This window comes from Lynx rufus, unplaced genomic scaffold (assembly GCF_022079265.1).
Source record: "Lynx rufus isolate CCGP_SWC_20201006 ecotype Redwood Valley unplaced genomic scaffold, mLynRuf1.p SCAF_4, whole genome shotgun sequence".
Taxonomy (NCBI): domain Eukaryota; kingdom Metazoa; phylum Chordata; class Mammalia; order Carnivora; family Felidae; genus Lynx; species Lynx rufus.
This window is the reverse complement of record NW_025814856.1, coordinates 58,989,108-59,001,992: the sequence shown is the minus strand read 5'-3', so window position 1 is coordinate 59,001,992 and position 12,885 is coordinate 58,989,108. Positions and strand designations below refer to the sequence as shown.

Sequence of the window (12,885 nt, the reverse complement as noted above, 5' to 3'; positions counted from 1 at the left end):
AAAGCCAGGAATGATGTACTAGGTAGAAAGGACTGAGGTAAAAAGGCCTTTAGTGTAAAGCTTTAGGTTTACAAGACTTGAATTTGTGAGTTTATAGTTTTCATCAAATTTATAAAGTTCCTCTCCAAGTATTGTTCTGCCTTTTGCTTCCTTTCCCTTTCTTGGACTCTAATTATATATGTTAAACCACTTGGTATTGTTCTAGAGTTCACGGAGTTGTCTTCTATTATTTTCCAGTCTTTTTTCTGTCCTTCAGTTTGGATAGTTTCTATCATTAGGTCTTTGAGTCGTTAATTTTTTTCTTCCATGGAATCTAATCTGCTGTTGATCCTATCCAATGAAATATTCTGTTCTGGTATTGTGAGGAAACAATGCAGAGGGTCTATTTTACTCACTTCTTACTTATCTCTATAGCCAGGGCAGTGATCTCTGGCCAACCCCTGAAAACTAACTTCCTGGATATTTGCATAGTTACTAGTTAATGATGTTATGATATATGCCTGAAGCAGTGGCTCAAGATGAACCAGGCTACTTATAGCCTGACATGAAGATTTCCAATATGCACTTGACGCCTGACTTGGGGTCTGCACCATGACTGTGCACATAGCTATGTGACTAGTCCCCTTTTTTTTTAAATTTTTTTTCAACGTTTATTTATTTTTGGGACAGAGAGAGACAGAGCATGAACGGGGGAGGGGCAGAGAGAGAGGGAGACACAGAATCGGAAACAGGCTCCAGGCTCTGAGCCATCAGCCCAGAGCCCGACGCGGGGCTCGAACCCACGGACCGCGAGATCGTGACCTGGCTGAAGTCGGACGCTTAACTGACTGCGCCACCCAGGCGCCCCAGTAGTCCCCTTTAAGAACTCTGAATTCCAGGGGCCCCTGGGTGGCTCAGTTGGTTAAGCATCGACTTCGGCTCAGGTCATGATCTTGCAGTTCAGGGGTTTGTTCAGGGGTTTGAGCCTCGCATCAGGTTCTGTGCTGACAGCTCGGAGCCTGGAGCGTGCTTGGGATTCTGTGGCTCCCTCTCTCTCTCTGTCCCTCCCGTGCTTTTCTTTCTAAGATAAATAAAACATTAAAAAAAATTTTTTTAACCTAGTTTTTTCCAGCTTACTCTCCCGCTAACCCCTCACTCAAGTCACAAAACCTCCATACTCCACTTACCATCATACTATATGGATTTTAAGGTCTCTAGGTTCATAGTGTTAGTTCCACAGCTGAAATCTTCTCACCCGGTACCAGTCTTCTGAAATTTGTTGAGGCTAGCACAGGAAAATTTCATAAATATTCAACGTGTGCTTGAAATGAGTAAGTTTTTGTGTTGAATGTGATCTCCTTCCTAAATTCCTTAAACCGAGCTTGTTAATTGTATTATTCGAATCTACATTTTTACAGACTTTCCTGGTGTTTGATCTAATTACTGAGGAATATTAAAATCTCCACTATGACAGAGGATGTTGATGTTTCCTTGCAAATCTGTATGCATGTGCATGTTACTAGGTGCATAGAAGTTTTACCTTCCAGGTAAACCTGTCACCATTATCTATGACCCACCTTTCCCCCAGGAAAGGAGATTACAAGAAAGAGATGAAGGGGGGCTGGAGAGTATGGGGGGGGGGCAATTACAGACAGGTTTACATCTAAGCCCAATCTTCTCCGTGCAAAGGAAAGAAAACTAGCCTTCCCAGTGGTCTGTTACTTGGACAGTGGTTAAAATTCTTTGGGTGAACTATTTACTTTCTCCTAAGAACACAGCCAAGCCCCCTTGCTGCTTCTGTGAAACACAGTATGTTTTTCGCTCACCCTCCCACTGTGGGGAAAAGCCCACCAGGGTCTCAGCTTTGCCCGAAGTTCCCTGTCCGAAACTTCACCTGGCCTTTGAGGGTTTTTGTACCATGGTCAGTGAAAAGCAGAACCCACTCCCACGCTTCCTGGTTTCACTTCACCTGGGGTCCTGCAAACCCTTGGCTGGTGCTCAGCAACACAGTAACGAAACACCTATCTAGAATTTCCATCGACCCCATCCAAAGCATCACCCAGAGCCACTCCAGATTGCTGCAAATCTTTGACATCCTGTTTATCCCTCATGGCTCAGTTCAAATGCAGCTGCTTTCATTAAACTCTGATCAATCAACAACTCCCCATCCTCACTTCCAATGGAAATTAATAGCATCTTCCCCCTTTTCACTGCTATTCCCACCTCAGTTACAGCAACAACGACACCCTGCCTTACTTCACAGGCAGTTATATTTATATCTTTCTCTCCCTAATAAAAAAAAAAAGCAACTCATCGACCAGATCCTCTGTCAGGTCATTGGGTCCCTGTCCTCACTCCAGCCCTCTCTACTCCCTGCCTCCAGAGAGGGGGTCAAAATGTTCATCTACACATGGTGTTTCCCATCTTAAAATTTTTCTTTTAAATTTTTAACAAATGTTTATTTATTTTTGAGAGAGACAGACAGAGACAGAGCATGAGCGGGGGAGGGGCAGAGAGAGAGGGAGACACGGAATCTGAAGCAGGCTACAGGCTCTGAGCTGTTAGCACAGAGTGCGACGCGGGGCTCGAACTCAAAAGCAACGAGATCATGACCTAGGCTGAAGTCGGACGCTTAACCGACTGAGCCACCCAGGCGCCCCTTAAAATTTTTATTTTAAAACATATGCACAACTGTCCAATCCTGTGACAGTGGGCTCATGGCTGATGTCCTGTTCAAGAGAGCACTGCCTGCATCCCCTGTGTTGGGCTGCTCTGTGATGTGCTCCCCAAGAAAACAACAGATTTTCCACAAGGGCCTTGGATAGGCCCCCACTTCAAGGGCCTTTTACACGCCACCAGGTGTGCAGATTCAAATGGAGTCTCCTACCACCAAACTCACTTACTGCATTTGACCATAATTAGATACGGACTGAATCCTTTTCAACAGTTTCAAATTAGCTATATTTCACATAATCCAGTATTGAAAACTTTTTAATATTACTCTTAAGATCAAGGTGGAGAAGAAATTACAGCATGCCTCTGACAGGAGATGCTAATAAGTGAGGACTCCAAGGTTGTTGCCACTGGGAACCAGGACAGGGCGAGGCACGAGGCAGGGGTCTGACGGTGGGTAAAGTGTAGGTAAGACTGAAACCTACATAGCGGGCACGAGTTTCTACTAACGCACCCAGGCCCCGCAGCCAGCTCCTCGAAGGCATTTCCAGGACACCCCCCATCAGCCACCACGCGGAATCCCAGGCCCATGTACTGAAGGCTCGCTATGTTGTAGTCCATTTCGTAACTCAGAAGATCCTTTCACGGGAACCACGAAGCCAGGGGATAAAACCAGCAGCCACCTGGAAAAGCTAACTTGGATCCGTTGTGCGCTTGCAAGGTCCCTCAGAGGGAAACTCGATTCTGACGTGGAAGACCATCGGCCTTAGCTCACCTCACATCGGGCTCCGAGCTAAGACGTCAAGGAGGCAGCCTACCTGCCTCTCCCAGCCAGCCGAGGCCGCGGAGCACACGCCCGCTGCTGAGGCCGTGGAGCACACGCCCGCTGCTGTCTGGTCTCCTCGTCTTTCCCATCTCTGTGTTGGTCCCGCGCAAGAGAGCAGGTGCATCAGCACGGACTCACTGTACGGGAGGGCATTCTTATCTGTGACAGGAATGGGGATGGGACAAGGAAAACCGAACAGCAGCGGGGCTAGCCTCAGCAGCCTTTCTGAGTGATGTCCAGTCCCGACGACTTGGTGATTTCCAAAGTTGTAAACACCTGTTCGAAAGGAAGAATGCCAAACACATTTATCTTTAGCCATCGATGTTTCCGTATTGCTTTTAAGAAAGCACATGTTGAATAGTACATCGACATTAACCTTTAAAATATACAAAGCAGTTACTAATACAAAATCTTTCTGACAATGTGCTTTATAGTTTTTCAAATGACACCAGTTGAAATCAATAAACACGCAAACCTATCTCCGTACCTCACCACATGTGGGATGAATTCCAATGGTGTCATCGAGTAGCTGTTTTGTGAGCCCACATTTCATTGCAGCCGCAAATCCTTGGGTGACCTCACCAGCATTTGGTCCAAGAACGTGGAATCCTATCACCCGATACTTTAATATGCAAGCAAAAGAAAGAGAAGCCCTGTAGGTTAATGGTCTGAACAGGAATCTATTTATTGCAAGTTCACAGTTAACATTTACAGCATCTACTACAGAAAAAGAACTCTAATGCTGAACTGAGCAGAGAACATTATCATGAAACTGAACCACTGTAAGAATCTGTTAAATGAGCCAGTAAATGCACATCCAGAGTTAATTTGCACTCAAATTTACTAGAACAAGCAATTTACCCACTGCATGAAGGAGTTCATTAGTATGATGTAAATTTCCAAATTATGCTGAGATAGTGCTAAACAGCAACATAACAAATCTGAATTAAAGTCCAACGCTAGAATAATTCTAAGACAGCAGGTTACCCCGCTCCTAACATAACTAAGCGGAGATCAAGGAGTGGCCAGCACAGGGCTTTGCCCAGTCCTGAGTGTAGGGAGCGGCACGAGCAGACCCACCAAGACAGGAAGCAAGATTCAAACTGTCCTTTGGCCGATGTTTTTTCATCAGACTCTTCTCTTCAATAGTGACCGTGAACAACAGATAAGGAGAGAGAAGGCAGAAGGGTCTCTGCCCACCTACATCCAGAGAAAGTGCAAAGAGCATGCGATCTCCTGCACATCTACTGGTGGATGGTCACAGAAGGCGGCGTTTCTCAGGGGGCAGGCCGTCAGAGGCCACGGGAGTAGGGGTGAGGAGTGGACTTCCCAGGGCCCCACGGAACTGGGGATCTCTGAGATGGTGCATTGTGCAGCAAAGTGGGGAAGGGGGAGCAGCCCAGAGCGACGAGAGACGTCTGATGGAAATCTCCACTTATAAATGAAAACGAAGTCAGGTCTGTGAAAGGGAAAACCTTGTTCACAATTTTCACCATACAGCCACAGTAAGGGAGCAAGTACGAGGGCCATATTCTAGAAACAGCAATTTGGGAAGGAGTAAAAGGAGGGGCAGGGGCCAGAGCAGAAGGCGTCCAAAGAGGGGTCAACAGACCTTGACATTCTGCCCCAGGTCCAGCAGTCAGAAACCACAGGCGGCTCCTGGCTTCGGCAGGGGCTCTACCAACGTGACCCCAATCCCACTCACGTAGGCAGCAGTGGCACGTGCAGACCATCTCTGCCTGCTCCCTTGGGAAAGGCCACCCACCGCTGGCAGGACAGTAAGCTCCATCACTCACGTCCAGAGTCACAACAAGCACCACACAACTACCACCACCCCCGGGTGCACAGCAGTGAATGTGTCACAGCCCTGGGGCATTTCTGGAAAGTTCTGACCAGCATCCCCCTCACCGCCCTGCACGCCTCTGCAAGGACCAAGGGACTAAGTTCTGGAGTTCTGGCTGACTTCACCTCAGGCACTGGGGCACATGCGAACTGGCCATGAGCCTGTGACACCTGTTTTCTGTTATGCTGAGAACCAGATGGATCCAGACACGTGGACTTAAACAAGAAGATGATGGTTACTTTGTAAACTTCGTACAAACATCACTTGTTGCTGTTCCTATTTATCTAATTTTGTTTTCTCTCCAAGATTATAAATTCTTTTTTTTTTTCAACGTTTATTTATTTTTGGGACAGAGAGAGACAGAGCATGAACGGGGGAGGGGCAGAGAGAGAGGGAGACACAGAATCGGAAACAGGCTCCAGGCTCCGAGCCATCAGCCCAGAGCCCGACGCGGGGCTCGAACTCCCGGACCGCGAGATCGTGACCTGGCTGAAGTCGGACGCTTAACCGACTGCGCCACCCAGGCACCCCTCCAAGATTATAAATTCTTAAAAAGGGAGAGACCAAGTCCTACTGCCTTCTGCACTCAGCCTTCTTTATTTACAAGTCGTAAATAAACTGCTTTCAGTTATCAATTCTAACTCATCTCTGTTAACAGGGAAGAAACTCCAATGGCCGGTTCTCCACCTGACAGATTCTTCTTTAATGAAAGCCTTCATTAGGAATCAGTTAATTGACTAGCTTTCAGGGGCGCCTGGGTGGCTCAGTCGGTTAAGCGTCCGACTTCAGCTCAGGTCATGATCTCACAGTTCATGAGTTCGAGCCCCGAGTTGGGCTCTGTGCTGACGGCTCAGAGCCTGGAGCCTGCTTCAGATTCTGTGTCTCCCTCTCACTCTGCTCCGCCCCGCTCTGTCTCTCAAAAATAAATACACATTAAAAAAAATTTTTTTTTTAATTACCTAGTTTTCACTTCATGCAAGCATTGCTTTCTAAATGCTTCTGATACACATCCAGCTTATAAACTGCACATAAACACACACATCCTACATTTTATTCGTTGATGACCAAAACTTTCATAGATCCTCTGGTTCTACACTGCCAAATTAGTGCTGGAAAGAGACAACTTTCAGTGATTTTGTTTTTCTGAAGGTATTAGTGAGCCACTTGTTCAGCCTCTACAAATACATCAACGGGGTAACCGTTTGAAGGATTTCTGCCTTGCCCTGAAAGCCATCTTTAAAGACAATTCAAACCCCATCCTAGACTAAAAGCTACAGTTTAAAATGACGGCTTTTTAGCCTCCAAGCGTATTACGTACATTGTCGAATTTATTGCAAATTATCTTTGCGTAGCAAGTGTTGTTGTCCCTGCCAGCCACTGTCCACTCGAGAGGCCAGAAGAAGGTATGATACACCTGCAAGACATGGGAGACAGAGGCCAAGGTTAGTGTCTGCGAAAGCCACTCCCTGATACGTTCTTCAATGACATAAAGACAATAATGTCCGTAGCAGCTTTCAGAAAGTTCAAGGTTCACTTTGCAACAACGCGGATGGAACTAGACGGTATTATGCTAAACGAAATTAGTTGGAGAAAGACAAGTATCATATGACTTCACTCATATGAGGACTTTAAGATAAAAAACAGATGAACATAAGGGAAGGGAAGCAAAAATAATATAAAAACAGAGAGGGAGACAAAACACAAGAGACTCTTAAATATAGAGAACAAACTGAGGGTTGCTGGAGGGGTTGTGGGAGGGGGGGATGGGCTAAATGGGTAAGGGGCATTAAGGAGGACACTTGTTGGGATGAGCACTGGGTGTTATACATAGGGGATGAATCACTGGAATCTACTCCCGAAATCATTATTGCTCTATATGCTAACTTGGATATAAATTAAAAATAAATAAATAATAATTAAAAAAAAAAAAGTAATTGCAAGTTTGATGATCTCAACTTTGTGTCTGATGGGAGGACCTGGGCCACAGCTCCTAAAATACCAACTACACAAGTGTGTGGGCCTCTTCCCCCCCGCCCCCCCCCCCCCAGCCCCCACCTTGGCTCAGCTGTTAGTCCAGAAAAATCTCCTAATTAACTAAACTCAATTTTCAAACATTGATAGCATGCTACTCTCCGGGGCAATGCAGCAGGCCCTGGTCACCTGAGAAGGTAAATAAAGACTTTGATTCTGCTTCAGTGAATCTGCAGCCTGCCTACAAGGTTCACAGTGACCCCAAATGTAGGAAAAACAGAAGAAATGAAATCGTCCCAGCCGCTCAAGGATATTCAGAACACAACCTCTGCTCCTTGAGAGCCGTCACTCCAAGCACTCTGCGCGCACCTCTAAGGTTCCCCCATCTGGCTCAGTCAGCGAGGAACCAGGACGAGGACCACATGCCCTGCTCTCACAGGGGCTACGTCTCCCCAGCCTGCTCCTTCTAATCGCTCCATACAGAAGGCGATGGATTATCATCAGCTGTCAGGATAAGAAATGTATTCCCAAGTAAAATCCACAATGGAAGGATTTAAGTACGGATTCTTTGTCCTTTAATAGGATGACGTATTTTATATTTTGAATAAAGTCTTTAGTGTTTTTATAAAAATGATATAAGGTTATCACAATAATGCAGTGCAGAAAGTCACTAAGTGAGAAAAAACAAAACAAAACAAATCCATCTCCCAGAAATAACTATTTTAAATGCTAGGGAAGTATCAACTGTTGGTGCACAGGTAATAATGATGAAATTTTTATTTGAAAGATATAGAACATAGTTACTTGTAATAAAAAACGTTAGATTTGGGGGGCCTGGGTGGCTCAGTCGGTTAAGCATCCGACTTCGGCTCAGGTCACGATCTCACGGTTTGTGTATTCGAGCCCCGTGTCAGGCTCTGTGTCTGAGAGCTCGGAGCCTGGAGCCTGCTTCGGATTCTGTGTCTCCCCTTCTCTCTGCCCCTCCCCTGCTCATGCTCTGTGTCTCTCTGTCTCTCTGTAATAAATAAACGTTAAAAATAAAATAAATAAAAAACGTTAGATTGAACTTGTATCTAACAGAAGAAAAAAACGTCTCCCACACATTTTATGTATTTATTTAAAATTTTTTTAGCGTTTATTTTATTTTTGAGAGAGAGAGAGACAGAACACGAGCAGGGGAGGGGCAGAGAGAGAGGGAGACACAGAATCCCAAGCAGACTCCAGGCTCCGAGCTGTCAGACACAGAGCCCGACGTGGGGCTCGAACTCACAAACCGTGAGATCATGACCTGAGCCGAAGTCAGACGTCCAACCGACTGAGCCACCCAGGCGCCCCATTTTATTATCTTTTTAATGTTTATTTATTTTGAGAGACAGCATGTGTGCATGCAAGAATGTGAGGGGGAGGGGCAGAGAGAGTGAGAGATTAAGAGTGAGAGAGAGAAAGAGAGAGAAGAAGGGAGAGAATCCCAAGCAGGCTCTGCGCCATCAGCACAGAGCCTGACGCCGGGCTTGATCTCATGAACTGTGAGAGCATGACCTGAGCCAAAATCAAGAGGAAATCAAGTGTCTGATGCTCAACCGAGCCACCTAGGCACCCCTCCCGCGTATTCTATCACAAACTTTTCAATCTCTGTGGCTATCTGGAAGAGAAGATAAATGTTTCATAACCTCAAGATAGTAGTTCCTAAAATACAGGCTGAGAAGAGAGACGATGAAAACTCTGCTGTTTTAAACAAGATTTGCCCAACTGCACGCTTGTTTCTGATTCGTCCTATGCCGCCCGCTGTAGGGATTACGGGGGTGTGCACTGACACGTCCCACTGCCCTCTCGTTCTTTCTCGGGTTTTTGCTCCGTTTTTTTCCTTTGGTACTTTGAAGATTTTTATTTTATTTAAGTCTTTGGTCCTCCTGGTTCAAAGCGGGTGTGAAGTATGGATCTAACTTTACTTTTCTCCTGGATGGCCATCCACTTATTCCAACACCCTTAAATAATTTAATATAAAACACCACCTTTACCATGCATGAATTCTTCTAAGCATCCAAATCAATTTCTGGGTTTCATATTCTGTTCCGCTCATCTTTCCGTCCATCTGTATGTCACTATGGCATGATTTTAATTACTGTGCTGTATGATCAAGTTTAATATCCAGTAGGCTCATCTCCCTGCTCCTCTCCTTATTCAGAATCTGTTATTGCTTTTCCCTTTTAAGTTTTACTTTTTTATCAAATTATGCACAATTATTAGGCATGATTAAAAAAATTTTTTTAATGTTTATTTATTTTTGAAGGGGAGAGAGACAGACAGACAGAGCATGAGCAGGGGAGGGGCAGAGAGCAAGGGAGACACAGAATCTGAAGCTGCCTCCAGGCTCTGAACTGTCAGCACAGAGCCCGATTCGGGGCTCGAACTCATTAGCTGTGAGATCATGACCTGAGCTGAAACCAAGAGTCGGACGCATAACCAACTGAGCTGCCCAGGCGCCCCAGGCATGATTTTTGACACACTCTCTCTGCCCCCATGCCCAAATCAATCAATCAGAGGCAACCACTTCCACTTCTTTTACTTCTTTTATTTCCCTCCTTGTTTCCAAATAAAATGCTTCTGTTGCTATTCCTCGAGTTTTCTATTTTAGGCTTTATTTACTGACTTGCCTCTACTGAAGAGGAGGACTTAACTCCCTTTCTTCCCCAGCCCCTACCACTCACTGGACATCCTTCCTGTCCCACCCTCCCTCCTCCCGATTACAGTTATATTCGCAGCTAGATCAGTATCGTACTTCCTTTACTAGGTAAAGCTGTTCACGGACAACTGGATATTCACATGCAGAAGAATGAAGTTGGATCCCTACTGTGCATCATATGCAAAAATTAACTCAAAACAGATCAAAGATCTAGGTGTAAAAGCTAAAAGTTTTTATAAAACTCTTAGAAGAAAACAAAAGTATAAATCTTCATGACTTTGGATTGGGCAATAGTTTATTCAATGTGGTATCAAAGACAAACAAAACGATATGAACTGGATTTCATCAAAATGAAAGACTTTTGAGCTTTAAATAATTTTTTTAATGTTTATTTTTGAGAGAGAGAGAGAGAGACAGAGCATGAGTGGGGATAGGGCTGAGACAGAGGGAGGGGCAGAGAGAGAGGCAGACACAGAATCCAAAGCAGGCTCCAGACTCTGAGTTGTCAGCACAGAGCCCGACACAGCACTCAAACCCACGAACCATGAGACCATGACCTGAGCTGAAGATGGACACTTAACCAACTGACCACCTAGGTGCCCCAAAGACTTTTGAGCTTTAAAGGAAACTATCAAGAGAGTCAAAAGACAACACACAGAATGGGTGAGAGTTTTTATAAATCATCTCTCTGGAACGAGACCTGTATGTAGAACATACAAAGAACTCTTAGAACTCAACAATAAAAAGACAACCCAATTTTTAAAAGGGCAAAGGATCTGGGCACCTAGGTGGCTCAGTCGGTTAAGCGTCCAACTGTAACTCAGGTCATGATCTCCTGGTTCATGGATTTGAGCCCCACGTCGGGCTCTGTGCTGACAGCTCGGAGCCTGGAGCCTGCTTCACATTTTCTGTCTCCTTCTCTCTCTGCCCCTGCCCCACTTGTGCTCTGTCTCTATCAAAAATACATGTAAATAAATAAGATAGATAGATAGATAGATAGATAAAAGGGCAAAGGATCTAAATAGACATTTATCCAAAAAAAAAAGATACACAAATAGCCATTCAGGCCATAACATGATTCCCAATATCAACAGTCATCAAGGAAATGCAAATGGAAACCAAAAAGAAACGCCACTAGATTGATCTATTAGTTTCCCAGTGCTGCTCTCACCAATTACCACACACTTGGTGGCTTAAAACAAAAGGTGTTTATATTCTTACAGTTCTGAAGGCCAGAAATCTGAAATCAAGGTATCTGTGGGGCCAGGCTCCTTGCAAAGGTTCCAAAAGGAGAATTCCTTGCCTCTTTCAGCTTCTGACGTCTCCAGGTGTTTCTTGGCTTCGGCTGCTTAATTCCAACCTCTGCTTCTGTTTTCACTTGTCCTTCTCTTCTGTCTTATAGGGACACTTGTCCTTGGGTATGGGGCCCACCTGGAAAATCCAGGATGATCTCACCTCAGGATTCTTCACTTAATTCCACCTGCAAAGACCCTTTTTCCAAATAAGGTCACCTGCACAGCAGGGGAATGGGCTGTAGACGTATCTTTTTGGGAGTCACCATTCAACCCACTACAGAGAGCTATCATCAAAAAAGACAGACCATAACAAACGCTGGTGAACCTGTGGAGAAACTGGAACCCTCACCGTGGGTGCTAAGAATGTAAAATTGTGCAGCCACCTTGGAAAACAGTCTGCCAGTTCCTCAAAACATACGGTTAACCTGTGACTCAGTAATTCTACTCTTAGGTATATACTCAAGAGAACAGGCAGCATTATGTCCACACAAGAACGTGTGCAGGAATGCTCATGGCGGCTCTCTCAGCCAAAGGGGGAAACAATCCACATGTCTGTCGACTGGTGAATGGATAAATAAAATGTGGTATTATCCGTATATAATGGATTGTTGTTCAGCCAGGACAAGAGATGAAGCACGGATACATGACACAGCAAGGATGAACTTTGGAAACTAGCGGGTGCTAAGAAAAAGAAGCCAGTCACAGAAAACCACATACTGAATGATTTCACTTCCAGGAAATGCCCACAAGAAGCAAATCTAGAGACTGAAAGGAGATTAATGGTTGCCTCAAGCCACTGGTAAGGGGACGGAGGAAAACAGGGAGCAATTGCCAATGGGTACAGGACTTCTCTTCGGGATGATAAAAATGTTCTAAAATTGACTGGTAATGGTGACCCAACTCTGAAGTCTAAAATCCATTAAACTGCACACTTTAAGTGGTTGATTATATGGTACAGGACTTACATCTCAGTAAAGGTATTTAAAAAAATTAAGTATTCACATCTGAGTCACATGGTAAACCTATGGTTATTTTACTCTCATGAACTTTTAATTGTCCATGGAATTAAAGAGTATCTTGTTTTGCCATAGACTTGATATTCCTTGGACCAACCCTATTTTATCCCAAATCTTTTTTTTTTTAATTTTTTAAGCTTTATTTATTTTTGAGAGAGAGAGAGAGAGAGTGTGTGTGTGGGAGGAACAGAGAGAGGAGGGAGGAACAGAGAGAGGGAGACACAGAATTCAAAGCGGGCTCCAGGCTCTGAGCTGTCAGCACAGAGCCCGACGCAGGGCTCGAACCCATGAACTGCGAGATCATGACCTGAGCCGAATTTGGACACTTAACCGATTGAGCCACCCAGGCGCCCCTACTGCAATAGTTTTTAAACTTCCCTTTTGGATAGCTCATCTTAAGTACACAGCAATACAATTGATTTTTCTGTGTTTTCATGCCCTGCAACTTTGCTCAATTAAATTCATTTAGTTCTGTTATGGGCGGAAATTAAGTCACAGCCTCAAAACAAAGCTGTACTTTGAAATCCTAACTCCTAATGCTCCAGAATGTAACCACATTTGGATAGGGTCTTTAAAGAGGTAAAGTGAGGTCATTAGGG

At 44.8% G+C, this 12,885-nt stretch overlaps 1 protein-coding gene across 1 annotated transcript in view; it reads right to left on the bottom strand.

Annotated features, from left to right (window-relative positions):
• Nucleotides 1–2,639: 2,639 nt before the first annotated feature.
• TXNRD3 (thioredoxin reductase 3) overlaps nt 2,640–12,885 on the bottom strand; it is a 77,262-nt gene continuing 67,016 nt past the window's right edge. Inside the window, exons 15-17 of the mRNA XM_047095204.1 lie at nt 6,640–6,735; nt 3,966–4,100; nt 2,640–3,754 (exon numbers count right to left, since the gene is read on the bottom strand). Of these exons, the coding sequence (XP_046951160.1) occupies nt 3,692–3,754; nt 3,966–4,100; nt 6,640–6,735 (294 nt within the window). The 3' untranslated portion in view covers nt 2,640–3,691. The remainder of the gene's footprint in view (nt 3,755–3,965; nt 4,101–6,639; nt 6,736–12,885) is intronic.